At 32.8% G+C, this 27,076-nt stretch overlaps 2 protein-coding genes across 2 annotated transcripts in view; one reads left to right on the top strand and one right to left on the bottom strand.

Annotated features, from left to right (window-relative positions):
- Nucleotides 1-4,133, top strand: part of nemy (cytochrome b561 family member no extended memory) — a 286,552-nt gene extending 282,419 nt beyond the window's left edge. Inside the window, exon 7 of the mRNA XM_072532339.1 lies at nt 571-4,133. Coding sequence (XP_072388440.1) covers nt 571-718 — 148 coding nt within the window. The 3' untranslated portion in view covers nt 719-4,133. The remainder of the gene's footprint in view (nt 1-570) is intronic.
- An 8,167-nt stretch (nt 4,134-12,300) lies between these two features.
- On the bottom strand, nt 12,301-26,679 carry slv (sugar transporter SWEET1). The gene is made up of 4 exons (XM_072532337.1): nt 26,310-26,679; nt 21,355-21,556; nt 13,134-13,415; nt 12,301-12,463 (listed from the first exon to the last, which is right to left on the bottom strand). Exons 1-4 carry the CDS (start codon nt 26,384-26,386, stop codon nt 12,371-12,373), a joined length of 654 nt encoding a protein of 217 aa, XP_072388438.1. The 5' UTR covers nt 26,387-26,679; the 3' UTR covers nt 12,301-12,370.
- Nucleotides 26,680-27,076: the final 397 nt, after the last annotated feature.

Genomic DNA, 27,076 nt, shown 5'->3' with positions numbered 1-27,076 from the left:
GAAGAAGTGTTTACATGTCTCAGATTTTGTTCTTTCCTTTTTTTGTTATTTCTTGTTCATTATTGGATATAGTTTTTCATCAAATAGACCTTAATATTCACAAAGAAAATACAGTATTCTTCTTCTGCTTAATTCTTATTACTATCAGTGCCAGTTCAATCTTCGTTATCTTCTAAACACTCACACGAGAGTTTTTAGGTCGCCCAATTAGTGATGTGTATCATCTTCTCATTTACAAAAAGAAAATATAGTAATCAACGTATTTTTTCAGCGATTTTTTTTAATCTAGTAAAAATGTTCTATCAAGTTTTGCTTCTTATTTATATCTGGAAACACTGTTTTACATAGACACTCCTTGATCGGACTTGACAGACATTTAGCAGACCAAATGATATTTATCTACAAGTAATGCAGATATTAAAGTGTCTTAACTGAATAATTTATAACAAAAAACCAACATTGATATTTCTTCTAAAAATTTAGGTATAAGGTGCAATTGTTTGCTTGCAATTTGTAGTTACTTAACCTTTGTATATAAATTCACTAACCCTTGGACTAACGCTATTTCAGGGACGGTTATTCAGAGTGGAAGGAGGAAGGTATCATCATTAACTCACTAGCCATGGCTCTAGTAGCTTTAGCCATTCTCGTATCGTTCGCCGTACGAAGCCCCACACTTAAGGCAGACACCAGAATGACAGTCACTGAAAGATTGTAGGAAAAGGCGCTATCTAGCGCCAAAGTCTCGGATATAAACGCAACAACAGAACCGGAGAGGTTCTGAATTCAACGATAATTTCTAGGTTAATTTATAGTGCATGTTTAGGTAAATAGGTTCTTTGATTGCCAATATTTTCTGACTAACCCTGTATGCTTACAAATTTTCGAATAACACTCGTATATGGGGATCTGTCGGAAAAGCTAACGCCGGTGATGGGTGTGACTGCTCAAACCCTTCGCTGGTGTTTTCAAATTTTGGATGTTGCAGTGTGAATGCTCCATTTGACTGCTAATATTATGCCAAAATATTAAATGTATTATTAGTAAAAATGTAATCGATGGTATGTAATAAGTAGTTGGTGTATTAAGTTAGAATTAAAAATTTGTAGCAAAATTCACCTCAACCTCGACATCATTTGCAACCTCGCCAGTAAAACCACAATGGTATTATACATTATTTTTTAATAAATTTAATTGTGTTTAAAGATATTCACATGAGAAGTACTTCTTAGTTGGTAAATAGAAGAGTTAAGCTTGATTAGAATCCAAAATATTCGTGATGCATCCATTGGCCGTCATTGCAGAACAATCAAAGTTGTACAAAGGCACTAACCTCCGAAAAATCGATAGTTAAGCGCAATGGTTTTGGTTATTTCATCCATAACATTCTATATACAGCAGATTAGATTCTGTTACCATGCGGAATCATTGAACAATACTCACTGATTTACAACTGCTTATAGGAGCTCTCTTTTAATTTCAGTTTGCTGATATTTGGTCAGTTTTTAAGTCGTAGATTCTTTCACTATTTTTGGGTATTTATCTAGTTGTTCGTAGACTCAGTATCCACTAGTTTTTATGATCATTGGATCTTTCCACTGCAGGTATCTAATCTTCTTTGACATTTCTTGCTGACCCCAACTGTATTTTTTAGTTTATTGGTTGTTCATACCAAGTGATGCTTCCACTTCTATAATTATCATTTAAAGTAATAGACGAGGTATTTTCTTACTTCCTTGATCTATTTTCTGTATATTAAAGCAGCTGCTATATGCTTTATATTTATACTATTCTTATACTAACAGCTTTTTTATGAATGTTCTCTGGACCGCTGCCTTAACAGATTCGATATGATCAAATAAGATAATAAATTATCGAATACACCATCTTTACCAATATCTTTGACTTTTTTTCATCATAAGTGTTAAAGGCTTTATCAATTTAGCTATTATTCTTTCTGAAAATCGCCCAGGAATAAAAAAAATCATCTCATAAGGAAAAATGCGTCGCAACTGTCTTCAAATAAGTTTTTTAATTTGGCGTCGTTCTTTATTTTGGCTTTATTATAAAAAAACGATGTATCATGCATCGTAAAGACCAATAATCAGGGTTAATAAATAATATATAAGATAGTTCTATAATATAAAAAAGACTTACTGCCAACTAAAAATGATAAAGAGGTAAAGTTTTGTTTACAAGTTTATAATTTTAAAGAGTTTTCGCCTAATAAGGCCTAGAAACATTCCTTGTAGTAGTAATATCGATTCTGAACCATCGGAAAGGTCGATTTTTTACCGTTTGGATCAACTTTTCAGATTCCTTTCAGGGTCTTTTTGAAATAATTTAATATTTATATTAGTAGGATGTTTACACCCTTTGCTTTGATTTCGTTCGGTTCGAGGTGATTTTTTTCAATACATTTTTTAGTCATTTCGAAAACCCATAGACTAATCAAAGCATTGTGTGGTACCAGAACAGACTTACATACTTAATTTTTTCCTACGAAAAATCATAAGTGTACACAACAAAATTTTAAGTATGTAACTTTGTTCGAGCCTAGGGCCTCATGTAATCTTTACAATTTTATACTGTAGTAGATAAAAATGAGATAATTGACGTACTAATCAAAATAAGCTCAAAATTTAATCAAATAATACTCTGTGTGTTAGCATCTAAGTAGAAACTATAGAACAAAAGAAGTGCAAACCGATGTCATCATTTTGCCACTTCTTTTGGTAAATAAATATTTAAGAAAATATGTCGTAAAGTGTTATATCTATGGTATGTTGTCAAGGGATTCCTTACAGAAGAAAACTGAAAATTGTTAAGGTATTTTTGTGGTAATTTGGGGTAAAAAACCTTGTTCAAAAAATACAGGGGGGAATATGTTAATATAACTTCGGTTTAATCTAAAAATATCCAAAACGTTTACATTTCTTTACATCTCTTAACACGAAAATTAGGAGGATATAAAGGAAAAAATGTCAACAGGAAGTCAATGAACTAGGACGACAGAGAAGAACATATAAAACAGTATAAGAACTTTTAAACAAAAAAAAATTCGAAAAAGATGTAAGTATAACAAATAGGGACGAGTGGAATAAAACATTAACAAACGCAAAAAGATGCTAGGATTGTGCCTGCGGCTTATAACAGTGGATAGGATAATTTAAAAAGATAAAGATAATATTTTATAAACAGCTTTACTTATACAACGAGGTTTGGATATGATAAAGGGACGAATCGTCAAAAGTAACCTATAAAGTTTTCAGTTTTCTTTTATGGGGAGAATATGTGAATCCCCTGTTTATTTAAGTTTATGAATGAGTTGAAGTTTAGGAATAATATAGTTTTACAAGGACACTACGAAACTATGGGACCTACGAAAACAGACTTTATGTTCAGTGCCACATCGTCCTATGCCTAAAACAGTGTCGCGAATCTCAACCGGATATATACAAACGAGGACTTTATTTTGTTCTATCCCGTAATTTGCGTACACCCTTTAAAATGTTTTGAATAATACCAGCCTTAAGAACTATATCTTCAGACATTGTAGGATTTGTTAAAAACCGATATTTATTTATTTTAGACTGTTTTTTGTTCACCTAAGGCAGGCAAGGTTGATCAAGGCCGACGGTGTATCACATTTAGTTAGTTGCCGCCTCGTCTTGTTTCGACGATACTCTATTCATTGTTAAGTCAAACACCACAATACACAAGGTATTGTTTTATTGTTATAGTGTTAATGCAACATATGAAAGAATCCTTTATTTATTTATATTTAGTACTTTAGTAGAAAATATATGTCAGTTGTTTGGGAAAACCAAAAACAGTACATAATCAAGTCGAGTACATGCTTTTAACATTTCTACATCTTCTGCATAGATAGTGATTGGGTCTGGTGCATTTAGAGATTATTTTTATCGAATATATTGAAGTACAATTTATTTAATGGACCAATTTTAGAATTATCTATATTGTTCGTTGCATTATATTTGTTATATGATATACTCTACATTACTTTTTATGTTATTTAATATATTCCAGATTTTTAGACGTTAACATATACATGTAAGTTATTGATATGTATAAGTATTGTAAGTTTTAATAAATGTATTCTCCAGTTGTAATCTCTTTTTTTATTCAAATTGTCACCGGAAGCAGATTTCAACACAGAAATTAAGGTAGGTACAGCTTGTCAAATTTAAGGTGATACTTGACGAATTTGTCCACTTGCGTAGAAAATTAAGAGAGAACGCATTCGGAGGAAAAGAGATACATAATGCGCTCGGTCTCTTCGCCTCTTTGGTACACTCCATACTACAAGTTTACAGAGAGTGACCTTATTTATTCATGGAACTTCTATGATATAAATAAATATAAGGTTGAATGCTCGAATAAATGAACTTTGATCAGATAAAAGGCATATATCGAGCACAGTTTAATTTAATCTTGCCCAAGTACTTTCGATCCCTAGATCATCTTCAGGGGCATTTCGTCAATTGTGGCCTATCCGGCAAGAACAAGATGTCATAAACATATAAATGTACATTACACTACACTACAAATGGACAAACAAACACTTTAAAATTATTTAAGAAAGGCTACATTACTTGAAGAAGCCGGAGACAGAATCAAATAATTCTGCCGTAGACAGAATCTTAAATAATTTTAAAGTGTTTGTTTGTCCATTTGTAGTGTAGTGTAATGTACATTTATATGTTTATGACATCTTGTTCTTGCCGGATAGGCCACAATTGACGAAATGCCCCTGAAGATGATCTAGGGATCGAAAGTACTTGGGCAAGATTAAATTAAACTGTGCTCGATATATGCCTTTTATCTGATCAAAGTTCTATGATATGTCTATATTGTACGTTATTTTGACGTTTTAATTTTTCCTTCGGAAATTTATCTCAAAATACAAAATATTTTGTTTTGTTACTTGGTAAAAAAATTCTTCTAATAATTATACTTTATTTGACTCATTAATATTGACCATTCAGTCATGTTGAAGCGGCAGTTTTTTCGAACTTTTCTATAAATATCTTGTTCTGTAATTTTATAAGAGGAATATTGGCAGAGATGAAAGCTTTACATTTGCGTTACAGTAAACTGTATAAGAATAAAAGAACAGTAGTTAATCTTATACCTGGAACATACCGACGAAACATTTATTAACTTAATTTTTATACTAGAGTTGTAATATTTTATTATATAGTCATATACTTTTATTCTTCGGACCTTTGGCATTTTAGTAAGTCATAAATATTTTAATCTGTTGTTTATTTCTTTACAATACAATAATACCAGCCCGTTGGGATAGCTGTCAACATCCGGTATTTAGGTACTAAAGTGTATAACTTTATTAACTTTCCGAATATTTTATTTTTGTAAGGAGATTTTGCAGAAATATATCGTATAAAATATATCTCAAATAGTGACTGAGTTGTCAATATGAATAAGTCAGATAAAATAAAATTATTAGAAGAATTTTTTTACCAAGTAACAAAAACAAAATTTGTTTAATTTATTGGTATTTCGTATTTTGAGTTAACGATTTCCAAAGTGGAACTCGAAACTTCAAAATAATCTTATGTTAAACTAAAATTGTGGCTTATTCCCAATAAAAATAGTAAATTACATTATTATGCCACAAGAAAATAGCCTAAGAATATTTTTTTTTCTTTAGCTTATGGACTTTCACAGTACGATAAATATACAAATACAATAATATATACATATATATTAAATATATTATTTAAACACTAAAGATATAATGTGTTGTAAAAACAACCTGTATAATATTGTAATAGTATAGTTATTTTATCAAATTGTGCGCTCAGGTCGTCAGCTATCGTGTTAACGTGTGTGCGACTGATTCCCTACATCAGGGACCCGTCCTCCCCTCGTTATATATGGAAGATCTCTCACCTCGCTACCCGACCAGGAGTATACATCTATCCCGGAAAATAGACTTAGCATCTGGCAAAATCTCTCTAAGCTCCATCAACTTTTTTGGAAAAGGTGGTCGACTGATTATCTAATAGACTTCAAAATCGTCCAAAATGGTTTCTCCCATTCAAAAATTTAGAACCCAATGACCTTGTGTTAGTTAAAGAAGATAATCTCCCTCCTCTCTACTGGTCATTGGCACGAGTGATGGATGTCTTTCCGGGTAAAGATGGCCGAGTGAGAGTTACATCTGTTAAAACTAAGGATGGGATTTTCAAACGCACGATAACAAAATTGTGTCCCCTTCCTAGTGAAGGATTATGTTAATGTTATTAGGTTTAGTACTTTTACTCATACGTTGTTTGTATGAATTTGTATACTATTACTCATATTGTTTTTTTTTATGTACTCTTTTCTTTTTAATGCTTATAATGTTAAAGCTAGTGCTTCAACGGGGGGCAGTATGTTGTAAAAACAACCTGTATATTGTAATAGTATAGTTATTTTATCAAATTGTGCGCTCAGGTCGTCAGCTATTGTGTTAACGTGTGTGCGACTGATTCCCTACATCAGGGACCCGTCCTCCCCTCGTTATATAACTTAGGACAGACAGTGCCAATTTGCCTCTCGGCAAGTGAAGGCCGGGTGTGTGTGATCCCGAAAAGTGCGTGGTGCGTAAGTGATAAATGCGCTTGTAAACCCGGTGTTTTGTGTTAAACGTATATGAGTTTGTTTCTCTCAATTCTATGTATCTCTGTTACTGCCTCCCAGCACTGTAAAGCTAATGATATTTGTATAACTCTTTTTAGTATTATCAGAATTGCGATAATTATCAATGTTGAATTAGCCCTTGAGTTCACTATAAATAAATCGAAGGAAAAATACATTTTAATTGTTTTATTGCTTCAGTGGTCCTTAATAAATATTTTGAAGCAATTAGGTGTTCAAATACGCCTCTCTTAAATGTGGATAGTTTGGCAACAAAGTTTACCCTTTCCACCATTTGTGGTCTCTTCGAACCGCCTATTGTTTATCGCAATTCCTCTTCCGATTTATCTTCATAAATCAAATTAATTTTCTCTTATTTAATTCTTTTCCCATAAAAATTAAAATAAAACTCATTACTAAGTGCTCTTCACAAAATAGAACTTTGCATAAAAACATAAGATAAACAATCTCACGGTACATGGAACATTACGTCACCACGCAAGTGTTTGAAGTGTTCATCTCAAAATTCTTAGATTTATCGCTCTTCACCGGCCGGTATCAAGTAAAATTGCTGACAAGAAACATGTGATGTGACTATGGGTTTATGGATTTTTTACGATTCATTTCTATTTGGTGAGTTCGTTCCAAGATATATTTTTATAATCACGCGTACAGGGACATTCAAAAGTTCGAACGCATAATATTAGTATACAGGACGAGTTTATATTTCGCAGGATTCGTACAGACATTATTTTCTGAGACTCTTGTTTATTATACGGGGTGGACTAGGCTGTGTTTTAGACTCTAAAATTTTTTATTTCTCGTGTATCTCTCATAGATAAATATCTCGCAAAGCTTTCGATACATCTCTAACCGCAATGGATCAATTGAAGAAACAACGCAAACCGTTGAAATCAAAAATCTCTCGTATCTCTAATTGGTTAAGGGATAATGACACTAAATATTAATGTCCAATTTACATAGCCATTCAATTGCTTCTGGGGAACATTCCGCAAAGTCCTGGAGGTTTCCACGGTAGGCACGATTCAAGCAGTTTGAAACACAATGACTTATGGTCTGTCTAGATTGTCCGCAATCGCACTGTGGACTTTCTGCACGACCCCACCTGAACAGCGAATCAGCACATTTACCATATCCGGTACGTATACGATTAAGCCTTGCCCAAGTGGACCGGGGCAGATTTGATCCGATGAAACCCTGAGTTGGGGTGGATATCTTAATATAGTCCGATTCTGCTGTTGGCATCCATTTTGTTGTCCATTGCCTATGTATATTATAGGAATTACCAATTTTTCGGGCAGATCGTATTGGAGAATTTCTAGATCTCAGTCGCTGGTGCTCTTTTGAGATGTCTGGGATATCTTGATGTATTGGTAATTGAATGTTGGCTACAATTTTCTGGTACTCTCTCACTAATGCTGCTGTACGGAGTAGATCTGGTGGAGCAATATTGCTCAGAGTAGGCAGCCATCTCACTGGCGTTGGTTTTATTGTTCCAGTGATTATTCTCATGGTTTGGTTAAGTTGGACATCGATTTTGCTTGTATGTGCACTATTTAGCCATACTGGTGCACAATATTCTGTCACTGAAAAAACCAAAGCTAGCACAGAGGTCCGCAGAGTATCTGCAGAAGCACCCCAAGTTGTTCCAGCAAGTTTTGATATTAAGTTATTTCTTGTTCTTAGTTTACCGGCTGCGTTTGTAAGATGACTTTTGAAGGTGAGTGTTCTATCAAGTGTAACGCCTAGATATTTGGGGTTGTTGTTATGTTTGATAGCTGTATCATTTAGAGTTACATTGAGAGTATCGCTTGCAAGTTGATTCGACAGGTGAAAGAGACAGATTTCAGTTTTGCTTGTGTTAGGACGTAAGCGCCAGTTCTTAAAATAGTTACTTAGTGTAGTTAAGTCCTCGTTTAGAGCTCGTTCTCCTGCTTCTTTACTATTATCTTGGAAGCCAATGGCCAGGTCGTCAGCATAAGCAAATTTTCTCGATTTTGTTTCAGGTATATCTGCTGTATAAAGGTTAAATAATAAAGGAGCTAGCACTGAGCCTTGAGGTAAGCCGTTGTTAAGTTTTCTAACGTTACTCTGTGCACCATTCATATATACCTGAAACAGTCTGTTAGTCAGTCGATTGTTTATCAGCTGACAAGTTTTGAGGCAAGGTATGATTTTCATCAGCTTATAAATAAGGCCCTCTCTCCACACAGTGTCATAGGCAGCCGTGAGATCTATACATGTTATGGCAGATTTTTCGCGTCTTTCAAAGCCAGCTTTAATAAATGTAGTTAAGGACAGCACTTGGTCACAGCAACTTCGTCCTCTTCTAAATCCAGCTTGTTCAATTGGTACAGCATCCTCAATGGTGTTACATATTTGGTTATATAAAAGTCGTTCTAGTAATTTATAACAGCAACTGAGTAAGGCAATAGGCCGGTAACTTTCAGGCAGCTTGTTGTCTTTGCCAGGCTTCTGGATTGCGATAATTTTTGTTCTTTTGAATTCTGGGGGTATCACAGCTGTATTCACTATGTCGCTAAAGAATTTTTTGAGCCACTGTCGTGTTTTTGTACCAGTGTGGACTATAAACTCAGGATAGATTCCATCGAAGCCTGCTGCTTTTCCTGTTTTAGTTTGGTTAAGCGCTTCGTTTATTTCATCCAATGAGAAGGCACGTGAGTATTCTGATGTTGCGGGAGTATTTGCTTTAAGTTGTTTAAGAGCTCTTTTTACGGTAGATGTATGAGTTTTCTCAGATGGAGCTCGGGAGTTCTCAATTATTCTATTGGCTATTTTATTTAGCTCAATTGTTGATTTGTTTAAGTGTTGCGCTCTGCTTGCTTCGCCCAGTTTGCGGATCAGTCCCCATGCCTTTCGACTGGAACGTGAGAAATCAATATGTTCTACGGTAGACTTCCATTTATTAAGTCTTGTTGAGCCTAAGAATAATAACACACACACACATAGGCGTACAACCCAGCTCCTACAGAGATATGTGTGTTCCAATGGAATAGTGGGACCCACATGTCTGAAGATCAAACCGGTCACAGTATAATAAATTTCAAAACTTTATAGTTTATTTCAATAATTCTGGTAATGTCCCATCACAATTTACTAACGACACTATTACTAATGTATTAACGAATTATTATAAGGTAAACAAATAAATAAATTACTAAAGAAATTTAATTTACCTGTGATTCGTTCTCCTCGTCCATATTTGACACAGTGGTTCAAATGTGGTACATATACATCGTCGGCACCTACTCCCCAGGTGGTACCACAAAGCTTTTGTATAATGCTGTCTTTTTACTCAACTTTTGGGCAGTTTTTGTTAAATGCTTTTTAAAAGATAATTTTCTATCTAAAGTTACGCCCAGGTACTTCGGTGTTTTGTTGTGGATAAGAGTGGTATTTTTGAACTGTATGTTCGGTGGTGAATATGTTATTGTTCAGATGGAAGCATCTAACCACTGTTTTGAAAGCATTTGGTTGTGTCTCCATTTACGGAAATTGTTGCTCAATATATGAAGATCTGCCATAAAGATGTATTTAGATGTTTCTAATGTTTTGCATCTGGTAGTAAGGACTCGGTCGTCAGCGTATCAGAACTTTCTTGGTTGTGCTCTCGGCATATCTGCTAAGTATAAGCTAAATAGTAGTTTAGAGAGCACTGACCCTTGTGGTAGATCATTCTTGAATTTCTTTGGTGAGCTGATAACAATGCCCATCACTACTTAGGGCACTCAATCGTTAAGCATGCTTTTTGTTAGGTGGGCAATTGGTTTACAGGGGATCGTACGGAGAATCTTCTATATAAGACCCTCTCTTCATACTGTATCGTAAGCCCCTGTGAGATCAATTAATATCGATCGATATAAATAAAGTTTTAAGTCTTCTTTGGAATCTCGCTTCGATGTAGGTGGTAAGTGACATAACCTGGTCTGCAAACTCCGTTTGAATCCAAAATCCGTTTCAATCAAAAAACTGTCTGTTCGACTGGGATCTTTTGGTATATTTCAAGTTTGCATGATACATTTATGAAAAAACGGGCAAGCCAAATAAATTTCAGGGTATATATTGTCAAATCCTGTTTTTTTTGCTGGCCTAACATCTTTAAAAGCCTCTGATATGTCTTCGCTGGAGAAGGAATGGGAATATTCCGTATCTGTAGCTTCATGTTTAAAAGTTTTCATGTTTCTCTTAACGTAATTTATGTATGCTTTCTATTTTTGTGCCCTGGATGTTTTTAGTATGTGTGACGCTAGTGCATTTGGCTTTACCGCTGCTTTTTGGCGTTTTGTAGAGGCACCACTCGCTAGTTTTCTTTCTAGTCATTTACCATGCTTGCCTGCTTGATGCCTGGAAGTTAAGGCTATCCGCTCTTTCTGTCCACTTTTGGCTTCTAGCGTCATCCAGGCCGTGAAGTAGTCCATCCACTATTTCTCAATCGCCCAGTTTCAAGAAAACTCTGATATAATTTCTCGCTATTTTGTGACCAGCTAGGGATGTATTACTTGCAATATCCTTCTGTTTCTGAGAGGTAATGAAAGAAAAAAGCAAGCTCAGATTTCTTACTGGAGAAAAGGTCTTCATCAACGATGACCTGACCGAAAATGAGAGACATATAAGGCAGGAAATTGTAAATAAAGGCAAGGAACTAAGAGGAAGGTACAAACGTAAAGATATGGTACAAAAACCTAACTGCGGGTGGCATAAAATGGTAATGGGCCGGAAATGATACTTTCAGACTATTGTAGTTTTTGTTATTAAGTGTGATTCACCCCAAGCATTTATCCAGATAGGTAGAGAAATCATTCCAGTTGGCCTTTTTAAAATCCTATCCTGGACGTGAGATAGAATTGATTAAAATGATTTGCGTGCCGATTTTTTTATAACTGAACAATGTTGGCTGTGAAAGAAATCATTAGAACTTTTCGTGATGCCGCTAAAGGTAAGTCTCTGTTGCCAGACAAAATTAAACAATAGTTATAAACGTTTAATCGCCAACGTATACAGCAGGGTGGGGTGTCCTTGAATTACTTGGGTTCCTAAAGATGTGGCAGATGGTTTGTAAATATTGGAGACGATAATACTAGCGATTATAGACACAATTATCAATGGAAGTAAAGATTAGCGAAGCATTTTAAATCTATTGTCTCAAATATCGGTGATAAGTTGCGCCCAAATAGTTCATAGCCCGGTATTTTGCCACTTTTTTGGTCGTTGCTCATCCGTTTCGCAGTGGATTTCCTGTATAGCAACTAAGTCACGTTGTAATTTTTGAATAGTTTAGATGTAAACTGGACTTTAGCATAGCTTATTCCTTCTACGTTTATGTGGTAAATTTGGACTATAGGTCCGAATGGTCTAGTTGTAAGGTGTTTACAAGAACCGTTTATTTTATTCGTCACACTGTGGGAAGTGTTATTTGGTCAGGAGATCCTAAGGATTATCTTACTGCCAGTATGTGCTAGTTCATTTAGCGTTAACCAGGGTGCACGTCTAGTATTTCTACTACGAACGGGAATTGCAGTTACACCTCCCTTTTCTAATAACGGCGACCCTATGAAACATAGGGCAAATAACTACATTAAAACAAAATTTTGGTTATTAATAACTTTATTCTTAATCTCTTTTTAACATTTTAATATATTACATCTTATGAGTACTAGAACATTTAAACCAGCGCGCTCACTTTACTTTTCTTTGGATATATAAGAAATAAGCTCAGCTGGATTCCTGACAGAATACATCCTATTAAATTTGGAACCTGTAGAAGTATAATAAAAAATAAGTTACAGAAACAAGAAATAGCAATGTTTTTAAATTTAAACAGATAAAACACAGTTTAGTTTTCAAAAACGTATTTTAACAGTGGTTTCTACTTATGTGCCTTAACTAAAACGACACCATTTAATTTATTGGTTTAACAGACCAAACACATGGCAAAAGTTGTGGCCTGAAGGCAGATATTTGAAAATTTCCAACATCGTACGCCCAATATGAGATCAAACGTGATCGGCACGCCGCTTAGTCCCTCGTAATAAAAAAAATAAAAAAAAAAGTTGGAATAAACAATTTCACTTCGGAGACTGCGAATACTTGTACTGTATTCTCTGACGTTTTAATTTTGGTTCATAGTGATAACAGTAAGATTCACTATCGACGACAATTCGTGTTAAGACCATTAGGTAATTGCTGATAGCGTACCATTGCATGTAATTATACGGCCTAATTCATATAAGCCTTTGTGAGATCTACTCGGCAGTAGCTGACAGAAGTAAGACTAAGAATTTGTCAGCAATTACGCTGATATTAACATTTGTGCATAACACGCAGTTTCCAGCTGTCTCAGATTTTTATCTGACGCAGTAACAAGAACAGAACATATATGTGTTGTTGCGCAACTATATCGTGTAAATATCTTACCTACGACTTACCTGGACAAACTCGTCCTTTAAAACATATCCGTAAATCAGCCATTGTAACGACACAATGAACGAAGCGAAAATAAGATGATACGGAAGACTCTCTGTACTCTTCATTTTAATTACATGCAGAAGTGACGCGAAAGGAGCGGCGAAAAATAAAATGGTAACTCCGCAACAAACTAGTCCCAAATGTGATCGGACTAGCTCTTCATCAGTCGAATTGTTATGGATGTGGAGTAAAATTATCACCAGGAAAAAGAAGCATCCCAGAAATTGACGAACTATGACGGTCTAAAACATATATAATAAAATACTAAATAAATAGAAGAAATAGTTGATAAATAAATATAATATATTAGTAATAATAAATCAGGGCTAAAGAAATGAGTAAACATTTACGAAAACTTTTTATACACAATGAGATTTATATTGCCTCAATAAACGAGATGACGGCATCCCGTTACAGTTAAGATCACGTCAGAAATGTTCGCGCCATCACTTGGGCCAATCCCCACGCTAACCCCCACACCAACCTCCATCCAAACCACGTCACCATCGACGGTGTAAATGAACCGTTCGCTATTGCCAGTAGCAGTAATACATTGATTAGATATCAGTGTAGTAGTGTCTGGGGGCTCGGGAGACTAAGACCTCGAAAGCCCTGAAGAAGACATCAGAGAGGATGTCGAAATCTCGGCGCAGTGATGATCGACGCAGTTCAATCCGGAAGCCTGTTGAGTATAATATTAATTCTTGTAATAGTATTAATCTTAGCTTTACGTTTAATTAAACTAGTATTTTTGAGAGTTTAGAAAATGTATTGCTGAGTACCAGTTCTTCTTTTATACAAAATTATAGCAGTTAATTATCTTTCTCGCTTCTTTCTCCTAAGCCAAATTTTCCAACGTAGTCTTCATAAGCACCTTATCTAATGCTGGCATTGAAGTTGCCCCTTGAAATTATTAGGTCTAGGCTTCTTCACTCTTTTTATCGACTGTTGAATACAACTGTTTTTAAGTTATTGCCTAATGTTGTTTGATAAGTTGACCTGAATAAGGCAAACAATTTAGACAACTTATTTGTCGATGCTTTTGCTTATCATGCTTTCGAACTATATTAAAGTGGTATTTTCCTTTATCCAGAACTTTATTTAAGCCCAAAGTGTCGACCAATGTACAAAGACGATTCTACAGGATATTAAAAAAGATTCCTCTGAATGCAAGCCATATCTGCTTTTAATAATGTACTTATCGATGTGTGTTGGGATGTTGTCTTTCACCAGTTCTGTTTAAAAAATATATAAATGAAGCCCTGAGAAGGTGGAGAAGATTCTGCTTTGGAATTATCGTACAATTGACGAGAAGAATACTTTGAACACTCTTTATTTCACTGATGATTAAGTGGTTATAATCCAGGACAAAATGGCCTAGAATTTATGACTAAAAGGTTATTTAATGAATATGAAAAATGTGGTCTATAGGTATGATAATCGGTCAAAAACACATCTGTGGAAACCTGATCATAAATGAAATTAATTAATGCTTGTAGGGAGTAAACATATTTAGGCACAACAATAAACCATAGTGGCCGGTCTAAAAAGGAAATAGAATAATGAATAGTAAGAGGAAAAAAAGTTAGAGGATATCTAAATTTAATACTGTGGTCCAAAGATATATCTTATTGTCCTTAGAAATGGACTTCTCGCGCAGATCTGCAAAACAATTGAAAAAAATACCCAACGACCAAATATGAGAATATACAAGCAGAACTAATGGACAACGAATCAATAGCAATAATCGCAAAGATATTCAACAACATATACAACTCTGGAGAAATACCAACAGAATGGCTAAAATCTGAGTTTATTGCACTTCCAAAAAAACCAGGAGCCAAAATATGCGAAGATTACCGTACTATATGCCTATAAGTCATCTCCTAAAATTGTTCCTAAAGATAATTCACAAGAGAATCTACAAGCTGTGTGAAAGTCAAATGTCCCCTAATCAGTTCGGGTTCTCAAATGCTGTTGGTACTAGAGAGGCTTTGTTCTCAGTACAAGTCTTATTCCAGAGATGCCAGGCCAAGATGATGCAAATACTAAAAGAAACAGGAATTAACAACCAAGATCTGAAAATAATTAGAAGTCTCTGCTGGAATCAGACAGCAAATCTAAGAGTTGAAGGTGAATACACTGACTATGTGAAAATCATGCGTGGAGTGAGGCAAGGCTGTATTTTGTCTCCGCTAATCTTCAATCTGTACTCTGAAAGAATATTTATCGAAGCTTTGCACGAAACTGAAAAAGGTATTCTACTAAATGGTTACCAGCTAAACAACATCAGATATGCAGATGACACCATAGTATTTGCGAACAACTTAGAAAACCTACAAGTTCTTATGAAGAAAATCACGTATTATAGTCAACAATATGGAGTCAATATAAACGTTAAGAAGACAAAGCTTATGGTAATTAGCAAGAAAAGAATAACAGAAGGTCAACTCTACGTCAATCAATCCCCTGTAGAAAGAGTGACGCACTACAACTATCTCGCCACCATAATAAATGAAGAATGGACCAACAACCAGGATTCTTACAAAAGTAAAAATGTTGCGATGCTACGTCTTCTCTGTCCTTTTTTATGGTGTTGAATCGTGAACCTTGAACGAAGATATGTGCAGAAAACTGGAAGCATTTGAGATGTGGCTATATCGGAGAATGCTGAAGATCCCGTGTACTGACCGAGTCACAAATGAAGAGGTCCTCAGAAGAATGAATAAGAACCGAGAGGTACTGACCTGCATCAAATCTCGAAAGTTACAGTTCTTCGGACATATTAAGCGAAATGAATCCAGATATGCTCTCCTTCAAGCTATCCTGCAAGGAAAAATATTTGGAAAACGAGGTCCAGGAAGACGGTTAAAGAACCTCAGAATCTGGTTCAATACTTTTTCCGCGCTGCTGCAGATAAGATAAAGATTGCCATGATGATCGTCAACATTCGTAACGGATAGGCACATCAAGAAGAAGAAGAAATATGACAAAATATGAGTCTCACCAACTATTATTGAAGAAATGCTTCAATAATAGTTGTTGAGAAATGAGAAATTGAACGCTTACATGGTTTGGTCATGTCCAAAGAATTGATGATAGACCATTTCCTAAGCGAATAATAAAATGGGTACCAGATGAAAGAAAGAAAAGAGAAAGACCAAAACAAACATGGTTAGGAGGCGTTCAAAGAACAATGTCGGAGAGGAATCTTCGGGCTGGAAATTAAAACGACAGGCAATAATTAAAACTAGAAACCGGAAGGCGTAAGACGTTATGAACAGACGAAGAAGATTAAATTATGTTTTAAATTTTTTCCTCTATCTCGATACGTATTATTGCAAGATCCACAGTAATTAACAAATAATACTTGGTATACAAAAGTAAACGTGTTTGCCTCTATAAAATGTACATCTATAAAAATATATCTTCCTCATAAATCACCCTTTACAATAGCAGTAATTTACTTTCAGTTTTACTTAATGCAATAATTGTTTATAGGAAAATTATTGAAACAGTGATTAAAAGTAGTGAAGTACCCAAATACGGCTAACCTTGATAAGATTACAATACCCCCACACACCTAAAAATATAAAATATACAATGTACAATTAACCGCATTTTAAACAATTTAAAATAAAAAATTATCAGCAGCAATACTAAAAATTTATTTTTACATACTTAATATATTTAAATATTCATGGAGTGAGTACGTGAAATTTTGTATATTGCCAATATGAAAATTTTTTTTTTCACGATACGCTATGATAAATGCTTGTTTATCAATCTATCAAGGCTTATTCTGTTCATTTTTGAACGTAGGTCTCCCATTCTTTTTTACTTGTTTTTCAGTGCTGTTTTCATCTATCTTGCTCTCACATGTTGTTTCAGATCGCCATTACATTTCATTATCCGAGGTCTTCTTCCTTCTTTGTATTTCCACAGTTGTCAATATATTATCGGGTTATTGTACCTAACGCTAGATTATAATTAGATTTATTTAATCAGCCAAGAACATATTTTAAAAAAATGGTCTCTCACTCTTTTCTGAAACGTTCTTTTTCCTGGGTTATTTGGACAGTTTTTTTGTCCTATTTAGCGTTTTACTTCTATTTTGTCTTGAACGATTAACCGCAATAAACGATATTTAGGCCCCCTCAGTATATGACCGACGTATTGGACCTTTCAAGGGTTAACACCACAACTCAAACGGTTCTATAAGATAAAAAGAGTTTATCTTCGGGAAGAATACAAAAGCATGATCTCAAAAAGTAGAACAATCAAACCATTTCAGTTTCAAAGAGAAATTGTCTTACCAAGATATTATTGATTACAAAAACTGATGGCAGCAGTATTGCAAAAAAAGCCTTAAAATTTGTTGAAGAGCAAAATTGATCTCCATCACCACTACTCTTCGATGTCTACAGTGGAGCGGTATATAAAGAAGCGCTCTCATATTAAATAGAAGATATATCTATCAACGGAGAAGTTTTGAATAACTTGTGTTTTGCAGACGATACAGTAATAATGACGGATAACAAAAATCATTTACAGACCGTAAGAATGCTGTCATAAATACGAACTAAGGATGAATTTGAAGAAAACTAAATTCATGTACATGACTAAATCAGCAGTTGCAAACAACCAATTGATTGTTGAGGATACTGTAATTGAATGTGGATACCTACAAATACTTAGGAACATGGATAACATTAAATGTGTACCAAACTACTGTTCTTTATGGTTTGGAAGCATGGACATTAAAACGAGTGCATCCGAATAAATTGGCCGCCTTTGAATTTTGGTGTTACAGAAGAATGTACGAATATCATAGACCCAAAGACTGTCTAACGCAGAAGTTACTAGAAGAATGGGAAATGAAGCTGAAATAATATTGACTACCACAAGAAGAAAACTTCAGTACTTAAGACATGTGATGAAAGGGCAAAAATACTCATTATTGCAACTTATTATGCAAGGCAGAATTCGAGGAAAGCAAAATGTGGGAAGACCAAGAATATAGTGACTTAAGAACTTGAGGGAATGGTATGAATTTAGTACTGTAGAACTATTTAGAGCGGCAGCCAACAGGGTCCGTACAACCATGATGCTTTCCAACCTTTGATAGAACATGGAACTTGAAGAAGATGGTATGTTAAAGGAAGCCTTCATAAGTGAAGTTAAAAGATTTGAAACCAATGTAGAGGATTGCTACAAAGAGATAAAACTGCTTATAAAGAAATCACAAGAGAAATGATTGGATTCCAGAAGATATCTGGAAAGAAATTGACATAAGAAAAAAAAACAAATTAAATGATATCAGAAAACAAGCACAACGGGCGAGTGCATAAAAGTAATACACATTGGTACATAAACGAGTAAGAAACAAATAAGGAAAATTAAAAGAACCTGGTTAAATGATAAGATAAATGAAATAGAAAAAGAAAACACAAACAGAAACACAAAAGCATTTTATAAGAAAATTAGCGAGCAGAACAAAACCATTAAAGGAAAGATAAAAGGCATGAAGGATAGAAATGGAAAAGTATCAGAAAATGACAAATAGTTTAAAGAAATCTAGACTGATTATTTTAAAGAATTATTAACAGTACAAGAAGACCAAGACTTAAATGAAAACGTGGAAGAAGAGACCACAATGATAGAAACCGAGCTAGAAAAACCAACGAAAGGTGAAGTTCAGGAAATTATAAGCAGTAGTCGCAACGGTAAAGCACCAGGTATAGACGGTATAAACATGGAACTTATAAAATATGGTGGACATGAACTCAGAGAAAAAATATACCAATTAATAAAAGTCATATGGGACGAAGAAAAGATGCCAGAAGAATGGTACAAAGGACAATTATCACAGTCCATAAAAAAGGAGACCAACAAATGTGTAATAATTATAGAGGACTGACATTATTAAACACAGCGTATAAAATCATGTCAACCTTAATACAACGAAGACTGGCCGAAGCGACTACAAATATCATGGGACAGTATCAATGCGGATTTATTAGGGGAAAGTAAACAACAGATGCCATACATAAGGTAAAGCAAATTATGGAGAAAGCTTATGGATATAAAATAGAAATTGAATTGCTTTTTATAGACTTCCAACAAGCATTTGATTCAATAAACAGAGCGAAATTACTTACAGCTATGAGAGAAATGAGAATACACCACAAATTAAGATGATTAATAAAAATGACAATGAGCAAAACTGTAATAACTGTAAAAACACAAGAAGGAGAAACAGAAGAATTTGTTATAAATAAAGGTGTATGTCAAGGAGATTTATTATCTGCAACTCTGTTTAATCTTGCCCTGGAATATATAGTCAGAAAAATCAAGAAAGGTACACTTAGAACGAGAGAGAGACCAATAATAGCATATGCCGACGATATTGTGTTAATAACAAAGAACAGAAAAACAATGGAAAGTATGTTAAAAGAATTGGTAGCAGAAGGGAAAGTAATGGGCTTTGTAATAAATCAAGAAAAAACAAAAATAATGAGATTTGACAAAAAATATGAAAACAAAAAGACTAGACTGGGAGAATATATATTTGAAGAAGTAGAAAAGTTTAAGTATTTGGGAATATTAATAACAAACAATGAAGAAAGGGAAACAGAAATTAAAGAAAGGATAATTACAGCGAATAAGACATACCATGCAAATAAAAAACTTCTAAAAAATAAATTACTGAGCAAGAAATCGAAAATGAAGATATATAAAACAATAATTCATAGCATGGCAAAAAAACAAGAGGAAGACCTTAGAATACTAGAAAGGAAAATACTAAGAGCAATATTAGGACAAATAAAAATTAATGAAAACCCATATAGACAAAGAACGAATCATGAACTACTAAACAAAATTAAAGAGGATATAGTTTGTAAAATAAAACAGCAAAGGGCAAAATGACTAGGACATATATGGAGATCAGGACCATCTTCGACAATATTTTCAATATTGGAATGGACACCAGCTGGTAAAAGAAGACGTGGAAGATCAAGATCTACATGGCTACAAGAAGTAACAAATGATCTCAACAGGGCGGGCGTACGGCAATGGAGAGAAAAAACCAGAGATATGAAACAGTGGAGAAAAATAACAGGAAAAATTAAATAAAGAAAGTGAGGACTGATCTACTTCATAACATAGATCTAGACAGCTTAAGCGGCGTAACCCCGTGTGGGGTGTTTAGCCACAATCTATATATATATATATATATATATATATATATATATATATATATATATATATATATATATATATATATATATACATAAACGAGTAAAAAGAACAATTTGCACCCATGTCCACATGACAATTATTATTATAAAAGTTGTTAAGTGTTAAATCAGGATTCATGGTAGGAACACAATTTATAAAGTATTCTTCATTGCAGAAATATCACTTAAATTTTCTGATAGTTGCGTAGTCATTTAAGTATCTCTACCAAGACCGATCATGTTTAAGAAATCCCATTTTTTTTGAATAGAAAGCATTTTTTTCTCTTCTGACAACTAAAGTAATTATATTTCTAATCGTTTTGTATCCCTCTCAAGTGTGCATGTTTTTGTATTTTTTGTATGAACTCAGTACCTACTTTGTCCCTTTGTCTTTTCATAATATTTAAAGCATCAGTCATCCATGGTGCGTAACTTTTTAAAATTTTATGGGTTACGTAGGAAGCATGACGATCCAGCAAGCATATTATATTATTTGTAAGAAATTCAACTTTATCATCAATACTCTCAATAACAAAAATATTCCACCAAGGTAGAGACTGTAATTCTTCATAAAATATGGTATGGTTTATTGCCTTGAAGTTTCTAAAGACAGTTTTATAAACAATTTAGTTCTTTTCATTATCACTTGTATTTTACAGAATAGAACAGAACAGAACAAAACAGAAGAATAAATATAAAAAAAACAAATTAATGGAAGAAAGGGTCCAAGTCCATCAGATATTTATGACACTATTTATATTATTTTTCAAGTACAATGAGTTGTACATGCTAACACTAAATCCTCCTTCTTTTTTTAAATAAAAAGCTTCTTTCATTTCCAGTAAAATTTCCATTTTGGACTTAAACCCTTTTTCCACTCACCAGTTCAATTATATTAATATTTTCGGTAATATTTTTTTAGGAAAACAGTCAAACTTACCTTATTGATACTGTACAAATAAAAGGTCAAAACATAGGCAAAAAATAATGTAGCCCCCACTGTATTCACTAATATTATGGAACTGTCATTAATTAAAAATCCATATCGAAGCCATAAACTAGTTGACAAACAACCACTTACAAATGGAAACGAAGATATATCTCCGGTACTTTTATTTTGAACAATTTTTTGGCAGGTTAACCTAAAAATATTATGTTATATTGTTGTGTAAATTAAAACATAAATAATTAATATGTTATCAATTGCTTGATCTATTTATTTACTTATCTATTTCCCACCCATTATCAGGTTGGATTGTGTTTGTGCCCTTAACAAAGCTGTTAACTGAGTCTCTGTTTGATTTCTTTCATATTTGCTTTTATGTTTATGAGACTTTCGTTATAAATGAGTTAGGAGATAAAATAGAAGGAACAAAGACATTGCCATTCATGGCCTTGCATTTCTAATTCAGTAAAATGGTAAAGAATCAACCAGTTTCTCATATCTACACTAAGACTAAGGAATGGCAACCCTAATAGAAGAGTTTCTGATACTCCAGGTTGGAAGTTGATCATATAGCTGATATCCTACATCTCACAAAAATATTGTTTTTTAATCCAAAGTGAAATACACCAGACGGAACTTACAAAAACTAGACAAGCAACAAACCAAGGAAATTAATTTAAAAATCCGCATATAAAATGTTAAAACCTCTGTATCAAAGCGGAAAAGTAAAATGTGGCAAGTGACCAAATTACAAATATTACAGTTGTCTATGCCATACAGCCATTCTTATTGTGCCTTTCCGTTTTCTACTGTGGCGATCATCATGACTATCTGTATTTTGTTTGCCGCAGCCTGAAACAGCTCAGTGATGGTCATGTTATACAATTTTTGTAAACCTGGCAGCTACCAAATATGTCTTCTTCCCAGTCACCTTTGCTATTCCCATTTCCATGGAGAAACGATTTGAAAATACAACACTATCAAACTCCTAGTTCTATTGTGATTTTATTAGTTGTTCCTAAATAGAACTGATGTTCTATTTAGAGTTTGGTCATTTGATTACAATAAATTTCTCTGATAATTCTCAAAATTTTTGTAGTCTATTCTAATTTCTCCCATTATTAATTTGTTGTGTTTGATTATATCAAGTGCTTTTTAATAAAGTATAATGAATATGTATTTTTCAGAATTTACATCCCTGTATCTCTTGTAAGGCAAAAATGGCCTCCTGTGTTCACAAAATATCACAAAACTCGAATTGGGTTCTTGTTAGTTGTCACTCTCATAATAACAAATTATCTTTAGATTGCTGCAACTATGTAACAAAGCAAATACTTTCATTTTACAAGCTTCAATAAAAAACTGAAAATTCCGGAAAATAAAGAATTGGAATACAAAGTAAATGCTTAACTTGCAAGGTAAGAAACTTGAATTTGTTTGCTGCTTGTTGCTGTGATTTCAAAAATGTTTTTTTTTCATAGTAGTTTTTTTTTAATGATTGTATAATTTTAAATTTGCTTGGAAGCATATACATAAAGGCACCTGGAAAACATCCAGATGGACTTTCAGTTAATATGATAGATCATGTTATTGTAGAATCTATTGGCTAATTGTAGAATATTTGCTTGCAATTAGATCTTAAAATTACATTATTTTCTCAGCGATAGCATACTGTAAAATTCTACAACTTCTAGTTTACTGATTAATCATAATCACATTAGTCTTTATATTAATTCTGTTACACATATAACTTATATAAAAAGTTAAAATTGTTATCAGTTTTATTTTAATTCTTATCTTAATCTTATCAACAAATTAAATATAACAATACAGGGTGGTCCTTAAGTAATTGTACAAACGAAAACCGTAAATTCTACACTTTAAAATATTACGATTTAAGCCAAATTGCTTTAATAAAATGTTGATATTAAGAAAGATACAGGGTGTTACAGTGCAAATTTAAATTTCTATTTTTCGCTATAACTTTCATGTTTGTGAAGATTTATGCATAAAAATTTACAACTGGGTACTTTTAAATATGAGAAATTATAATTTGATACACACTTTGATGTAGCTGATAGAGGGCGCCACACATGCCACACATGTGGCATAAATTTGCACTTAACTTTTTTGCTGTTTGAGTTACCTGTATTTTTGATAAAAAATATTAAAGATACATTATTTTAACAAAAAAAACGGTATACTTCTTAATAACTTCAAAACTTAACAGTTTTCGTGATAATCGCATTTTACAAATCAGCTGCATAATTCTGATTTAAGGCAATTACTCCAAGCAACGAAGGAAAAATAGACAAAAACATTAATAAATCTAAATTTTGGTATAAAATACCTTTAACTAAAGTCAATAGTTAACGAAATATTAAATAAAATAAATATATCAGCAGGATAATTAATAATAGAATTTGACAAAAACAGAATAATAGGGATTTTACATCAAACATTTTACGTTTTATGTTAAATTAAAGTCATAATCAAAACATTTTGTTTACAAACCAAATTAAGAAATGGTTAAACTAAATAACATAACTTTTTGTCAACGTAAGTGTTCGATATGTCCACCAATTTCTTTAATTCATTTGTCAATATATTACATAAAAGATCGTCTCATATTAAATAGCATCATTGGTTCTAAAGAAACTGCTGCAGTATTTATTTCTTCCCATAGTTGGTTGCGAATGTTTATGGGATTCTAATTGACACGTTGTTTTAATACGCCACATATACCAAAATCAAGCAGATTAAATTCTGGGCTACGTGGTGGCTATAATGTATAATGGATGAATATATTCTTTTGGATACATATCCAAACCTTATGGTATATTATGGAACTATATCTTATTTGTGGCAGAGGTTAAACTGTGATGTATTTGATTCATTGGTTACTTATATAAACACGGAATAACCTATAGATGTCATTACTTATTTATATGATTACGTTACAGCTTACGAGTAACTATAATTACATCTCGAACAAATGGTCTATTATGATTAACTAACGAACTAATATTATGCTGAACTAAATTACCTATGTGTTTATTATATTTATAACAATATCGGTTATTAGGCCAACGATGATGTTTTTGTAAAAATGCTGAGTCTTTAAGGTTAGATTGGTAGCAAAAATATTATGAAACAAGACACATATGTGTTATTCAATACCTGGGCTTTAGTTTCTAATTGTCCTAATAAAAATTGTTAAATAATTTAAATGAATGATAAGTATTCTTTTGGGATTTTTTATAAATTAAATAATTATAGATTATAATTATAAATAATTATATCAATATCTCACCACATTGCAAAGGAATATGACTGCCACGATAAATCCAACGTTCAGAACAGTTATATTTAAGTATGTTCTCACTGCCTTCTCTCTAGAATGTGGTGGTGTACCATCTTACATAAACCACATATTTTGGGTTTTCAGCATTTTACAATATGGAAAAAGTAATACAACTCCAGTAGGTATAGAAACTGAAGAAGCGATATAAAAGGGAAAATGTAAACATGATGACGGCCAACGTCTGAATATGGACACGGCACCTAAAGAAGAAGATGAAGAATATTTTCATAAGACATTTAGCAGCCATAACAAAAATTTTGTAATGTTACATTATCATCTTTGAGTTGTTGTAATAAAAGTAAACTGTGAATTATGCTTATCTACATGTATTCAGTGCTTCACCGCACAAATATTACAACTAAGAATTATTATGCAGCTGACTTATAAAATGCGAATATCTCGAAAACGGTTAAATTTTGAGGTTATCAACAAGTATACCTTTTTCTTGTAAAAATAATGTATCTTTAATATATTTTAACACAAATAGAGTTAACTTTAAGAGCAAAAAAGTAAAGCGCAAATCTATGCCACACATGTGGCATATGTGGCGCCCTCTATCAGTTACATTAAAGTTTGTATAAAATTATAATTTATCCTGCTTTAAAGCATCCAATTTTAATTTTTTGCCCAAAAATATTTACAAACGTAAAAGTTATAGCGAAAAATAGAATTTTAAATTTCCACTTTAACACCCTGTATCTTTCATAATATCAACATTTTATTAAAGCAAGTTGGCTTAAATCGTAATATTTTAAAGTGTAGAATTTACGGTTTTCGTTTGTACAATTACTTAAGGACCACCCTGTATATAATGTGTAGATACAAAACAAATCCCATGTGGCAATAAACAAATTGAAAATGTAGCATGAACAATCTTTTCTATTTTTGCCATTTGCCAACACACATGTATACAATGTAATATGGTATCTAGAGCAAATTTTATTTTTTGACACTTCAAAATTTTTTTAATATTTGAATATTCAATATATCCACCCTAGGTTGTGTAGGATGGAATCATGGAATATGCTATTGAGCCTCATATCTAATATCAATTTTGTGTATTTTATACAGTAGATGCAATATAACAGTAAATAATAGTTCACAACTGAGCAATATGTGGCAATTGAGCTTTACCAAAAACTATAAGTACTAATAGTACCTACTTAAATCTGTGACTGAGAAACCATAAATAACTGAATTTTGGTAAGATCATGCTCAAGAGAACTTTTACAACAACTAAAGTCTTTACTTATAATAGTGCTAATTCTGAGTGGAGATTTACAATTTTAGAATACTTATTTTTCATTTTTTTTTGTAGTTTTTTGAAGTCATTGGAGCTATATAAGATGTGATTCATTCATTTTTAAACAAATTATGATGGACCAGAAAATTCTCTTTTAATTCTGAATAAAAATTATAAAAATGTGTTATTTTATTAATAATGTAGAATAAAAATTATTATGCCATTAGGAAAGGCACACCTTTTATGTTATCAATAATATTTATTTATAAATTTTTGTCAAAACCTCCAGTTACTAGTTATAAAATTAAGAATAAAAATAAGTATTGTTAGTACTGTACTTACGTTCCTGTTAAAAATTGTAGAATTGTACAAATTGAAGCAGTTGTGGCCAAAATACTTTTGAAATCACTTTCATTCATTATTGATCATTTAATGTATTTAATTTCCATTAAAATACTTCCTTACACCTGGCACCAAATTTCCATGTGCGATCAATATTTCTTTAATAGTAGCTATTCACAAAAACTCATCTTTATGATGGGATAACTTTAAAAATAGCAATAATTTCTTAATGCACTTCTTATTTAAATAAAATTCAAGAACTAATATTGACACATCCTACAAGACGGGCATCAACACCGGAATCCGGAATTTTTTGACAATCCTTGATTTAAAAGCAAAATATTGGTCTTCACCTATATACGAATTTAGGCAGCAAAAGACATCCGTCACTGTATTTTGTGTAGCCTAATTAAAAACAATGTAATAGTTCAGATATGTTATCAATATGAAAACCGTCACTGTATTTTGTGTAGCCTAATTAAAAACAATGTAATAGTTCAGAAAAAGTGTTATCAATATGAAAAGATATAAAAAAAACCAATGCGTTTGTATTCTTTGGTAAAACTAATAACAAAAACATTATGAAGATTTTGTGAAGAAAGTAGTTAAAACGTCTGAACAGAACTGTCAAAATTATTATAATTTAATCTTAAAATCTCTGAAACGAATATGTTGTATGTACTTTAATGACCCTACCTGGAGAAGCATAATAAATATAAAGAGAACTAGAACTATTAAACTGTAAATTTATTAGGAAAAGTGTTAAT

The sequence above is a fragment of the Diabrotica undecimpunctata genome, chromosome 5, assembly GCF_040954645.1.
Source record: "Diabrotica undecimpunctata isolate CICGRU chromosome 5, icDiaUnde3, whole genome shotgun sequence".
Lineage (NCBI taxonomy): Eukaryota > Metazoa > Arthropoda > Insecta > Coleoptera > Chrysomelidae > Diabrotica > Diabrotica undecimpunctata.
Note: the sequence above shows the minus strand (reverse complement) of the source record. Positions and strands in the feature narration are given on the sequence as shown.